At 39.9% G+C, this 14,510-nt stretch overlaps 1 protein-coding gene across 1 annotated transcript in view; it reads right to left on the bottom strand.

The window, feature by feature from the left end:
- Positions 1-1,639: 1,639 nt before the first annotated feature.
- Positions 1,640-14,510, bottom strand: part of SORCS3 (sortilin related VPS10 domain containing receptor 3) — a 523,227-nt gene continuing 510,356 nt past the window's right edge. The window contains exons 23-27 of the mRNA XM_081104642.1: positions 12,744-12,875; positions 10,964-11,063; positions 9,879-9,984; positions 4,296-4,456; positions 1,640-3,564 (exon numbers count right to left, since the gene is read on the bottom strand). Coding sequence (XP_080960768.1) covers positions 3,500-3,564; positions 4,296-4,456; positions 9,879-9,984; positions 10,964-11,063; positions 12,744-12,875 — 564 coding nt within the window. The 3' untranslated portion in view covers positions 1,640-3,499. The remainder of the gene's footprint in view (positions 3,565-4,295; positions 4,457-9,878; positions 9,985-10,963; positions 11,064-12,743; positions 12,876-14,510) is intronic.

Genomic DNA, 14,510 nt, shown 5'->3' with positions numbered 1-14,510 from the left:
TGCCCGTATAGTACTGAGAAATCTGAGATAACTTGGTGGTGGATACAGGCTATATTCTTAGCATGACTCAGCCCGAATGAACCAATGATCTACTATTTTACCACTTTATGTCTTTTTTATCCCTTTTAACCTAGTGGAGCAATTTTATCAATCTGACATAAATTTAACATGGAAAAAACTCAGGTACCATTGGAAAGTAAAAACTAATACATTTAGAGAATGCACCTTTGATGTGGGACAAGAATATTAGACATTTGCTTTATTTGGGAAGCACAAGACCATTAAAAAACCCTTAAAGATTTGCAGGCACTTTCAGTATGAACCACTAGTGAGTCTGAAAAAAAGCCACTGTTACTTCTTTCAGAGGTACCATAAAGTAACTTCTCAATATTTGAGGAAGCATATTTGTTAAAAAGTAAATATAACTAAAGAAAAGTTTTACTAAGAGTAACTTTAAATACATTGCAAATAAAAAAGAGCCTACCTTTGTTCAATCCTACATCTTCAATTTGAGTTCAGAACCTATGATTCCAGAATAGCTAGTTAGTATCTAAAATATGGAAGCAAATTATTGACCAAAGCATTCTGGTTCCTTGGGTATCTTTGATCCATGGAAATTTATCACATATTTTCAACACTATAAATGCTAAAACATCCAACGTATAGCCCTTATTCTAGATACTTAGTTCACATTTCCTTATTACCTAATATGGAGATGAGTCACTCACTTACCCTTCCAAATTCCTACTCAGCGCTGGGCAAGAGATTCATTACTGTTGCGATGCATCAAACAGCATGCTCCTAAATAATAATAAAACAACACACAAAACAAAACAAACAGAAACCAGAAGATATGTCTTACTGATTTCCTCTCCTGTTTTTATTTTTTTCTTCTGAAATCTTCAAGACATGAGTTGGCGCTACACCTCTACCACTCCCTGGGACCTGAGGTCAGACTCAAAGTTCATATAGATACCCACACATCTGCTCAGAAATCCTGGCCACAAACATTGGGATGGGAAACTTGGATACTGATTCAAATAGTTCATCTAATAAGAGCTCATAGAAAACGAGGGATCGTAGAAAGTGATTCAGTAGATTAAACTATTGTTATCAATTTCCCATGCCCTCTGTCAACGGGAATTATAAAGCCACACCATTTGTCATGTAACTTAGGAGTGGCTTACACCACAGTAGGCAGAGTCTATTTCCCTGGATCATTGATGTTGGCCATGGCCATGTAGTTTTCTTTAGTCAATGAAAAGTAGGTGACAGGTAAATAGAGTGACCATTTTGAGCCAAGATGTTAGAACATAGAGTATTCTGCTGGTCTCACCTGGAATTCTGGAATTCACCATGAAATAAAACATACCCTGGGGAGCTGCTGGTCTCAGAATGATGACAACTCACTGAGCAGACCTGAAGAGACTGAAGCCTGCATCCAAGCTAGCTCAGGAGGCCTCGGTCAGTCTCGACTGAGCTCAGCCAAACCAGCCAACCTGAAGACTTGAGAGCAGAGCATAAATATCTGTTCTTATAAGCTACTAGATTTTTTTTTTGCCATGTAGCATTATTGCAGCAATAGTTGGCTGATACAATAGATAAAGAAAACTGACGAAAGAAATCTCAGACAGATATGTAGCTTTGATGTACAAAAATACATTTATTTTCAACAATTTCAAAACCACTGTCTTTTTTATACAGTAGAAATATTCAAATGGAACAATAAAACCAAGAACAGTATATGTACATATACTGTATATATAGATATGACTCATGCATTTGTATTCCAGTGTGTAGTACAAGTATTGCAATTGTCTGCCCCATTTAACCCTTGAAACAAAAAAGCACGATCTTGAGAAATACACCTACTCCTGATCTAAGCTGCAGCCAGTCAGATTTCTGTAAATCACTTTCTCTCAGGGTCTCATAGAGAGAAATGTGAACAACATCCTACAAAAATCAACAGGGAAAAATTCAGCCTTTCCTCCCATATATATATACAGTATATCATTTTCTAAAACAGTGTGCACAGGCTGAGCCTGAAAATAAAATAAAATAAAATAAAAATGCTTACAGCATGGCTTAAAGTGACCCTACTGAAAACAACTGACATGTATACATGTGTGAAAGGGCTGGGGTGCTGGAAAAGAGAATGCTGGCCTTGGAAGCCACTCACTCCAGAGGCAAGAACTATCTTAAGGGAACTGAAGGCAGACATTTGACTTTAAGGAAGGTGTGTATATCTGACAAGCAAATAGCACAGCTTTGCTAACATCATCTTTGACTAATATCATTAAAGACTAGACCCCTATTTGACCCACCGGATTTGCATGGACTCGTGATTCCACAAATACCACCTCCCTCCCAACCTCTCTAACTCCTCCCATGCCGCGAGGCACTCACTGGGCTTCACCTACTGCCCAGAGGACTAACTTTAGCTAAGAACAGCCGAATAATTCCCCATAAACATTATACATTTCTTTGGAATCCAACCAGGAAGCAGAATCATTGTCATTTTCAGATCCACTGCCTGGCTTCCTTAGAGAAGAACATTTTCTCAGGCTGATATCCTCAATGTTGTCCTTTTGGAGGGAACCTTTGTACGCCCATCTGGATCTCAGTTTAAAGTCTCTAGTGGGCTTCATCTTGCAACTTCTTCCATGTCACTGATGGAACAATAAAACTCCATGTTCTACGATGTTACTATAGTCCTTCCTTTACCAATTGTCCCAAAGAAGCCCCTCCACCCCCCTTATATACATAAGTAGAAACCGGCTATGGCATGGACACAGAGATGCAAGAGTTAATTGTGACAGACAACTGGAGAGCATCCAGAACCCAACACATCAACCAGGCCTGGGGGTTGGTCAGCTCTGAGGGTGAGTGCATAAGCCAACACACGCGTCTTTCTTTTTTCTGTTTTCTTTTTTACTAAACATTAAATTATTTCTCAGGAAATAAAAAGCTATTTACATTGTAATTATATACAATAAGCCATCGGTAGCCTCACTATTGACATGCACGAGGCAGGGCCTCTTTCACAAAAGTGTGCACGCTTCTTGCAGTTATACCCACTCCCCACCAACTAACCTCCCGCACATCTAACTGGGAAATGGTTTACCTTTTAGGGAAGTGCGCTGGTGGGGGGTTTGTTGGTGATTTGGAGGAATGGAGGTTAATGAAAAGCCAACCCAACTTTAACAGTAAAAAGACAGAGACCCACAAGGGAAAAGAGAGTCCTTGCAGAATAAAGCAAGAAGGCTAGGGGAAGATACGTACTTTGCCCATAGCACAAATACGGCCATTTATTCTTTGTCATCTCATTTCAATCAGTTAAGAATGTTTTTGCCTCCCAAAGCTAAAATCTGCCTGGTATTTATGAAGGGGCCCTTGGTAAACAAAGGGTAAAAAAGACATTTTCATTTTTTCCCCATAATAATAGCAATAATAAAAAATAAAAAGCCAGAAAGATGGGTGACCACGTGGCCTGTTGGCATTACACACTAGTGCAGTTGGGAATCTCCTTTGTGCTCTCGCTGTTTGCAATGGTGGCCATGCCCCCTGCAGGGAAGAGAAGACAGAGGGAGAGAAGGATGTAAATTTCACCAGGGCAGGAGTCTTTGTTTTATTTTTGCTAAATACCAAGCCACCCTGAACAGGTGCTTAATATGCATGATTTCATAGGATACCTAGATATTCTATCCTATCAGCTCACTGGCTCACCTCCTCTATATTTAATGTTTGCTACCCCCTACACCAGCACACAGGGTAGAAGCAATACCTTGCCATCGTATACTCTACTAATAACTATCGTGATAGCCAACGTGCACTGAACACTTACTATGTGGCAGGCATTGTGCTAATGATGTAATATCATTCCATTATCATAACAATCTCAGAAGGTAGGTACTATTATTCCCACGTCACAGATGAGGAACACGAGGCACAGAGAGCAAGTAGGATGGTAGACCAAGAGGATTGGCTGAGCAAGAAAATGGACCCGGGACCATCTAATGCCAGAGCCTATATGTGTGATTATTAATTAGGACATATGATTCTTTTGCTCTAAAGGAGAAAAAGTCCAACAGTGATGGATAGTTGGTCTCATCTCTTCCTTACTCTTGATCTACTTTTAAGGGGAAAAATTCTGCCAATTTCAGATGGGCCAGAGGTGGTGGGAAAATTTTCAAATGTGTCTATGTCATTGTAGCCAGTTCTAGTAGTATCTGAAGAGCAGGCCCAGTGGGTTGGCTGACCTAGTGTCTAGAGGACAGAGGACACAGCACACATACCTATGACCCGGGTGTCCAGCTCTTTGTCCAGCAGTTCCTCAGGCTCGGTGAATTCACTGAGTGTGATTTTGGGGGCGTTTTCACTTTGGCTCACTGACCCAATCATCTCCTGCTCCTTGTCATGTTGAACTTGAGCATAGATGTTAATCCAGGGGATTTTCCTACATGCACAGGAGCAAAATCACATTATGATCACAGGGCATGTGAAAGTGGATATTTGGAAACCCTTGATGATAATCAGGGGGAAGAAGCTATTTAATAAGACAGGCCAATGTCAGGAAGAGGGGCTGCTCACTTAGACACTGGGGTCATGAGGCCAAGAGACATAAGGCCAGAGACTCAGATGCCCAGGGGACATGTAAGCCACAGAACTCCCTAAGGAATGCACCTTCTTCTGTAGTAATAACCAAGCAGGTGTAAACAGAAGGGCAATGCTGTCCATCAGGTATGCACTAAAAGCCTTAAAACATGTATCCATTATTATGTGTTTAAAGGAGCTGGACTTTGAGACTCATAAGGTTGTATCAGTGTAAAAAGACATTTTTTCCTAAGGTTGCATCAGTTTAATTGGTCTCCTTTATGAAAAGCTACAAAATAAAGGACATACAGCCATTGCTATTCTATCCAGAACACTATTCATAGGCTAAGTACCTTAAGTACTTCCATAGTCAGTTTCCTCATCTGTTCAATAGGAATAACACTAGCTTCCTTTTAGGATTGTAAAGAGGATTAAAGGAAAGATTAAGAGAAGCTAATTAACTTCCTTCAAAGACACAGAAGTAGTGGGTTTACAAGGCAGACAGGCTTGAGGTGAGAGGAGCTGGCAGGTTTCAGTGAAAATCTCAAAGAAATCATCTCCTGACCCCATCTATTATCTCCTGACTCACTGTGTTCCAGCTTCTGTAGCCTCCTTTGAATTCCTATAATCCAGTGCTTCTCAAACCATTTGTGACTCTATAGGTCTGGACAGGATGGGCTGAAATTCTGCATTTCTGCCATGCTCCCAGGGGATGCTGATGCCATTGGTCTGAGACCTAAACTTCAAGTTGTGAAACTCTAATACATCAAACTCATCCCCATCTTGGGGACTTTGAAGCAACTTTTCCCTCTGTCTGCAACACATCTCCTTCCACTCTTCTCATGATACTGTCTTTCAGAACTGGGCCTACATGTCATTACCAAGAGGTCTCTCCTGACCACCCAACCTTTCCTCCTATAAATGTAATGAGACAGTGTCTATGAAATAAATGAATAGGGTGTTGGTTTAGGGCGATGTAAGAGGCAATGTTTGTTGACTTGCTTTCTGTCTTTCTAACTAGACTAAAAACCCAATGTTCATACAGCCTGTGTTTTTATCTTAACTGCTATACACTTAACTTAGCACAGTACTTGGCACATGGTTTATATTCAATAAGAATTTGTTGAATAAATAAATAAATGACCTCAAATCCTGGGCTCTTTCTATTTTCATATTATGTTCTCAGACAAAATGATGACATTAAAAAAAAATAGAATACTACATCTAGAAGAGATCTCTCTACCTCATTAAGTGAGGAGGAAATGGGACTGTTGTACAGACATTTCATGAAGCTGATTACTGGCACAGATGTTATCAAAACTTGAGACATCTGACATCCACCCCAATCCAGAACATTCTGTGCCTTTCTAAAGGAGAGTCACTCTGTTGTCCTGGCACCAACCAGTAATATGTTCAAACTTCTACATTCTCCTCCCAACTCCAACCATTAGTGGATATAGAGTGTAGGGATACTTAATAAGGCATTTCTATATCTATTTAAGAAGGAAAGATCCAAAAGATAAGCTTAAAACATGGGTAGTTTCTACCTTTTCTTTACATTCAGTTTTCATGTCCTTAATGGTTGCTTTCCATAATTAAGGAAAATGTCCTCCTGACTCATACTGGTCTGAACCAGTCAAACATAATTTACAAGAACCATGACTGAACAGATTATGTGAAGCAGCGAACCTCAGGCTCTCTAAATGTGTCCAATTAAAAACTCATGCTGGCCCCTACTTTCTCATCTAAATAGAAATGTAGCCTAGTGACTGAGATTTCCTTTAATCATAAAAGTACATATTACTCATGAACATTGGGATCAACTGTAATATTTATTAGGTGCTGGGGGCAGAAAAACCATTTCGGATCATACAAGCCTATGTAACTTCACCCCCACCCTTTCCTGCTCTCTGAATGATATCTGTGAGAATTTGAATAAATTTGCTCTAAGAAAGTTTGCCCACTTTATTTCAGTCTCTAAAAACAGATTTTTTTCAACATTTTTAATAGATGGTTGGAAGGAAATGAAGTTATTATTTTCAACATTTAAAAATTGTTAAATTAGTTTTCATTTCTTAACACAGCCACTTGAAGGAATGTTCAGAACCTAAGTCAAAACTGAACTCAACAAAGAAACATGGGAAGTAGGTTTAGAAGCATCTCTTGGGCTACCCATTCATATACATTTTAATAAGAGCAGTAAGATGGATCAGCCCAAGTGACCTCTAAAAAACTTCAGTTTTTATTTGTTTGCTTCAACTATGATAAGTGTTAGGAGCACCTGGGAGACAATTTAGAAAAAGTGAAGTAGGCTTCAGATATGATGAAAGCCTTACTGAAAAAAAAAAAGTACTGAAATAAATATAAAAGCACAAAAGTTTTGTTGTATAATCAGAAAAAATAAGAATCTATATTATGGAAAGGAGGTCTTCGTAGGCAGAGTTTTCAGGAAATAAAAGTCATCTCATAATGATTTTTAATTACATTGCTTAAAATGCCAGATAATATCAGTTCTATACAAGAATTAGATCAAATGTGAGAGACAGGGTGATATTTACTCGGAGGAAGCTTGGGGCTCATGGTACCTCTATTCTCCTTCCCCTGTTAAGGGAAAACTTGGGATCTTGAGATGGTGATTCAGTGCCCTGGCACACAGAAGTCACTCAATGGATGTTTGTTGAATGAATGCATGGTTTAATGAGTTTGTGCTGGGGGTTAAAGGGAGAAAGTTTTGGGTCTGAAAACTCAGCATGGCCAGGGATCTGGAAACAAAAACAGAATTGCCCTTTCCCTACACCGTGTTATCAAAGTGTTGACTAAGCAGGTGTAGCAATTGAAATTTAAATTAACTAAAGTTAAATAACATTTAAAATTCAGTTCCTCGATGATATTAGTGATGACTGTGTTGGACAGTACAGATTATGGAGCATTTCCATCATTGCAGAAAGTTCTTTGGGACAATAATGCAAGAAGCAAAGGAGACTCTGGAACTCGGGTAAGAACCTGACCCTCCATAGAGCCATCACTGGAGTCCCAGGTGATAAGGAGGAAAGGAAACCAAAGAAATAAAAGAAGATCCAACAAGACCTCCACCAAAGGCTTGGACATTGGGAGGAAAACTTCTAGAAAAGGTGGCTAAAAAAATAAAAATAAATAAATAACTGCTGATTGGTAACTCTTAGCTGATTCTGCTGTTTATCCAGTTTGTCTGGTGTTTGTTAAATGTAGCCTTGGCTGCATGATTCACTGTAAGGGGCATAGAAAGGGTTGGTTGCTATCTGAGGACTATAAAGGGAATAATTCAGAGATGGCACTACCTGGCATAGATCTGAGTATTGAAGTGTACACATTTAGAGATGCCTACATTAATGAGTTGGCTGTCTAGGGAGTGTAGCAGCATTTATAAGAGAACAGAAAACTTTCTAAGTCATAGGATAAGTCTTGCTTTAATTTGGAGACATCTGACACAAGTACTTCTCTGCAGGACTTCTATTGGCCCTTGGCCTCAGCTATTATGGAGTTCTAGGGGCCAGAAGAACAAATGTAGCATAGTTGATCTTCAAGCCCCAGCAACCACCAGGATTCCACACAACCAAATCCTTGAATGAACGAAAGTGTGCTTTGCATGTCACTGGAGTACATCCATAAATGGGCATTGTCTTGACTAGAATGTTTCTATGTTGAATCTTTGCTCTCTCTACTTGCAATATTAAAGAGGTTTCCCCATTTTCAAAGAGAACATGCAGGTGGGCTGACACATCCTCCCTCAAGTGGACATGAACTCACATACTGTTCTACAAATTGAGTAGTAAGGGGAATCTCACTCTGCCTTTCTGGTGGTGTTGAAGGATTCCTACTGTTTTGTTTAATTGTGAGATGGATATTGAGTAAACTGATATTGTAAAGCCTGAGATATACATGAGAGGAGTGCTGAAGGGTGCTGGGGAGCCCTAGATGGTTTGGCTCAGTGGATAGAGCATCAGCCTGAGGACCAAAGGGTCTGGGTTCAATTCCGGTCAAGGGAACATGCCTGGGTTGTAGGCTTGATTCCCAGTGGGGGGCGGGGGTGTGTGCAGGAGGCAGCCAATCAGTGATTCTCTCTGATCATTGATGTTTCTATCTCTCTCCCTCTCCCCAGAATATATATTCTGGGGAAGGAGTATACTGAAGCACCTTTAACACTGATCTCTTCCAAAATCTAAAATCATTGTGTTCAGTATCTGGAAACACTCACAGGCCCAAGTATGCTTTCAAACCTCATTTGATGATATTCCTATGAAGTACATTTCTATACCAGTAATATTTTTATGAGCCTATTATGTGCCAGTTTGTGACACAGAAGGCACCTCTGGAAGGCATGTTCCTTTTTATCTATAATAATAATAACATAGATTTGTTGATTATTTAGAATGTACTTGGTATAGATATTTACATTTGAACTATATGGCAAGCCTATAAAGTATTATACACTTTTTTATAGATGAAAAAAACTAAAATAGCTTAGAGAGAATATCTAATTGTCCCAGGTTACAAATAGCAAAAGTTAAAATTGGGTCTGTCTTATTTCAGAGTTCACACTCTTAACTAGTCCACCTCTTGATAGAAATATTACGTTATCTAAATAATGGTAAAGAATTATTGATTTTAATTTCATGTTTTTAATAAGTATCCTATTATATCACTCCTCTTGTGGCCTTCAAATATAATTTCTGAATACATGTATAGTTAGTTTTTGTTTTTTTTAATCAAGTTCCCTTTAGACACAGGAAAGGAGTGATGGGGATATTTTGAGGTTAAATATTTTCAGCAGCCAATTTAAATAGAGATACTGTACAGCTATTGCACAAACTAAGAAAATGTGTGTGTGTGTGTGTGTGTGTTTGTGTGTGCTCTTGTACTTGTGCATACAAGATTTTAGCTGAATTTTCTCTATCCACCCTGAATGATTGTTAACTTGTAGAAAAAGATATCCTGGATATTTGAGACCTTATTTTAGAAATTTTTAGGTGAAGTTTGAAAACTCCTTACACTTCTTTTGAAGAAAATAAATTGATTACATAAACTACCCCTTCATTCCCTAACTCAATATAGTTATAAATTAGATAGAGTTCAGATTTTTAAACTTATTCCCTGACCCTCAACCATTCCCACTTTTCCCCATTCCCCAATAGAGCTTCAAGGAGAATTAATATCACATAGTTGGGATGAGTTTAGGAATGTTAGTTATAGGAAGAATCAACTCCCATGAATCTAGCCCCAAGGGTAAAATTGATAGTAGCACATACCTTTTAAACTTGTAGATCAGAAACACAGCCAGACCAACAAACACCACTGACAAGAGCATGAGCATGGCTGAGCTGCTGCGCCCAGCACTGGAGTCCACCAATGGAGCTAGGAAGGAAGAACATGCTCACTTGGAAGCTATTAGCTGAAAAGCAGTACCCCTCGGAGAAAGGAGGCCAGCTGGGTTCCATCTGTATATCCAGTCTCCGGTTGCCCTGCACGCTATCTGGGCACAGGATCCCCAGTTTCAATGACAAACTGTATCCCCCATCACAGCTTCTTCAGGAAAGTAAACGCCTCTGCTCTTCTGGGAGAGATTTGCTGCTCTTGGTACAAACTGAGCAATGTGTGTTCAGTTAAGGGGAGTAGAAGGAGGATGTGAAAGTCTTTCTCTTAGCCCGAGTGTCCGTTAACACGATTACAATTGGCTCATTGGGAACTTTGGGTTAAACACTGCTGCAATGCTTCAGTCTCTTCTCTTACACTGCTCTGGTGAAACATTGCTGGATGGGCATATCTGGAATCTCCACATCTGAAAACTCTTACAGCAAAAAGGGACATTTAGCAACTAGGCTCTCTCAGAGATCCAGCAGTGGATGCCCAAAGGAACATGCCTCCTTTTATTACTTTTACAAATAAACCAACTAGAGTTGATCATCGTTTCAACCTTAACTTCTACATTGTAAATAGAAGGGGGTTTTAAAGTAATTTCATCTGGCCTCCCAATGAACATTCATAGAATTAAAAAATCCCAGAAACTGAGACAGTTTGAGGACTGCCTAATATAATCTGGACTGTTTCAAATTTTTAAAAAATTCAAGGCCCAAAGAAATTGTAGGTTTTCTCCAAGATCATCCAGGGATTCAATAGCAAGGTCACTTCTAAGAAAGTCTTCTTGCCACCTCAACAGAAAGCCTTGAGAAAGATGTAATTAATCTTTCTTAATCCTCACCATGCAAAAGAGCCCTGCCATAAAGCCATTTTCCAGGAAGTTATGGAGAAGTATTTGCTGACTGTCTCCTCCCTCTTCTTTCCAAGAGAACAGATCACCATACCCACTTCCCCCTGAATCCCAACAGGCACTCACCTAACGTCAGCTGTGTGACATACACAATGACTTGAACCCCTGGCTTCAGTTCAAACTGGACCAAGTTTTGGTTTAGAGCATTAAACAACATCTCCACGATCTAGGGGAAAAAAAGAGAAAGGCTTCATGGGAAGGCGTGACATGTGACAATGCTCCCTCATGGAGGAAGTAACCAGGGTCCATAGGCAGGAAAATGACCATGATCAATCAGTGGACAGGCTATTGGGACATCTTTATCAATGTGGGTCTCCCGGAGCCCTGTGAAGCCAAAACAGTAGTTGGTATCATTCGCTTAGATTGGAGAGGATAGTGAGACAGAAAGCTGTGTCCAAAGTCTCCTAGCAGATCCAAGTTGATCATACACATTGATGTTTCATTCAACTCCTAGTTCAGTGCTCTTTTATTCATGCCTTTTAACTTACCATAGAAAAACCTGTGGTGGGGTCCAATGAAAGAAAGTCAACCCATCAGTAGTTCTTTAATCTGATCAAGCAATACCCACAGGGTAGAGAGGTTCCTGCCAGGATTAAAGCAGACACATATACCCCAGCCCACTCCTCTGCGTTGTTTTCTCCCTTAGAGACAATGGGAGGCAAACATCAAAGCAGAAGCTGCCTCCTTTTTATGGGATAATTTTTCCTCTTTACTTCTCCCCAGCAAGTCTCAGAACACATAACATCGATTTAATCACTCTGTAATTCCCACATGGAAGCACAGGCAGACTTCGGCTGCTGTCCCTAACACTTATCTCGCTGTATGCGCCTTAATACCACAGCTGCTATTCGTCACTGTAATTACCTATTTATCTAAATGGATGGATATTGTAGCTTCCAAATATAATTCACACATGCCACTTGCTATTTCAGAATAAAGAGGTCTTGTAAAAGTGATGTATGCATAAGCTGAATTTATTTTTGGCCAAGTTAACTGTGCAACCCTGAAATGCAAGGATCAATTTCATTTCCCAGAGAAATGACTGCGATGACATCTATGCTGCTTGAGAAGGACTGAGGATAGATGTGGGGATGGGGTGATGGCCAGGTGAGTAGCAGAAGGACGTGGAAGATGTTTATACAATGATTACCTCATATGGGAGCAAATGTGTTTGATTCATGCCGATTTTTAGCAGCCTCATTCTCCCTTATTTTCACCTTTGACTTGGCATCTGGGGAGGCAGGGAAGGGTGAAGCAGAGCACAGACACCAAGGCCCCCATGGAGCAGGAGTGAGAGGGAGAAGCACGGGACTGGCCAACTCCTTTATTTCCTGGTCTGTGTGCAATCACAGGAACTATATGCCCCTTTGGTAAGGACAGTAAAACACAATCTCATTGGGAAATGCAGCTTCCTTAGTCAAAGCAAGCTGAGGCAACCCGTCTCTCTCTCTCCAAAGAAACATGTTCAAAGCAGTTCCTGTCCCCTCCAGAAGCAGAACTTAGATGACCAGGATTTTGAAAGACAAGAAATAGAGAAACTCAAATTCCTCCCTTTCTTACCCACATCCCTCTCCTCTGGGACAAGTCATTGGCGGGGAGATATTTAGCAAGTTGAAGGACTGGCGACTGTTGGAAGGAATGATGCTGATTGCTCCAGTCCATGTGCATCTATGTTGATTTGGGGTTAGGCTGATTATTCTTCAAAGCTCTGAGTACTGGCGAAATAGTGACAGGCTGATGGGCCAATGGGAGAGACCCTGTCTCCCTTTTTGGCTGAAATGAACTTTGGGCCCTCTTAGAATGTGAGGTACAGGCAAGTGTTCTAGCCAAGTTTGCGTTCACTTACTTGTTCTAGGTCCTCTTCATTGCCTTTCCGCCTCTCCGTCAAGTTCTTTGGGGGGAGGATAAAGAGCTCTGCTGAAGTTGGGAGGCCAGGGAACACAGCAACCAGGATCTGGTCTTCCGGGACACTGGTTACCTGCAAGCATGCGGAGACCAAAGAGTGAGGTCCCAGCCTTCCCCAAGTCAACAATAAGGAGCAGAATATGCACAGATATGTCTTATATATGTGCAGTTTTTGAAAAAAAAATTAATCCTGGCCTGAGGATATGTTTTTATTGATATTTAAAGAGAGAAGATGGGAGAGAGAGAGAGAGAGAGAGAGAGAGAGAGAGGGAGAGAGAGAGAAACATTGGTGCATGAGAGAAACATTGATCGGTTGCCTACCACTTGTGCCCCAAATGGAAATTGAACCCAAAACCTAGGTATGTACCCTGACCTGGAAACAAACCCCAAACTTTTGGTGTATGGAACGAAGCTCCAACCAACTGTGAAACCTAGCCAGAGATATATATATATATATATATATATATATATATATATATATATATATATATATATGTATTTAAATGCAGCACTTCAGGCACAGGTTCCAATAGACTCCAACCTTTCTTTCCCTGGTCCCCTAGAAGTGCTTAGTTTCACTACCTCTTCTGCTCTGACTTACGTTATTACTGAAGCTAAAATACTATCATGAGTGATTTTCAAAGTATTGTTTGCTAGGAACATTTGCAAAAGCTCCCCCCATATTTTGTTTTTCTGCACTTAGAGAGTTCTGGCTAAAACATGAACAGACTGGCTGCAAATGAGAAATAAGAACTTATAAACAAACATGGGAAATGCAAATGAAAGAAAAAAGCAAAGCAGCACTGGTTTTCACTTACTAAAGCGGGATTTTTTATTAACTTAAACTAGCTAATATTGGTGAGGCTTCAAATAAGAGGTCCCCTCATTTGTTGCTGGCAGCACTAAAAATTGATACATATTGTGCCAATTTGGTTTTCAAAAGGCTTACTTGCAGGCCATAAAAATTTTTATACCCTTCATTCAATAACTGTAACTTGGGGTGTTTGTCCTACAAAAATGATCTCAAATATAGGAAAAAAGGGGCATAGGAAGAAAGAAACAGTCATAACTTCATTATAGCAAATAAGTAGAAAAAAGTGCAAACATTTGAAAAAAATTAAGGAAATAAATGATATCGCCAACCTGTTAGTGTTACTCTACCATTAAGATGATAATTAGTACCGAGCCAACATGGAAAAACACTTATGCTAGCTGCATTCTAATCTATTTCCTTCTATTTCTTTGGTTACAACTCTATAAAAATAAAAATGTATAGGAATTAAAAAGCAAAACAAGACACTAAATGTTATGTTAAGATGCTGAAATGATGAGTTAATTTTTCTATTTCTTGAGTGTTTGGGAAAAGGATTATGTTGCTTTATGATACAAGCTTAAAAGTAAGCTTCCGTCTGAAAGCAATTTCTTGAAGAAAACAAAACTCCAAGTTTTCCCCCTGTAGAGAGGATTGACTATTCTCTCCTAAATGTCTTTCATCCAGAACAATACTTCTAGTGCCAATCTAAATATGATAATATAGTTTTTGTTTTGATGGAAATATCCACCTCCTCCCCTGACTAGCTCTGCAGGAAGTGATCTGCATCTCAGCCTCTGGTCCTAACCCTTTCCAGAACACCATCCCACCCCATCGCTGGGACTCAGTTCATGTCCACGGTGACAGATGAGCGCATCCACCTGTATGGTCTTTTCT

The sequence above is a fragment of the Myotis nattereri genome (genome assembly GCF_964212035.1).
Source record: "Myotis nattereri genome assembly, chromosome: 13".
Taxonomy (NCBI): domain Eukaryota; kingdom Metazoa; phylum Chordata; class Mammalia; order Chiroptera; family Vespertilionidae; genus Myotis; species Myotis nattereri.
This window is presented reverse-complemented; position numbering and strand designations above follow the sequence as displayed.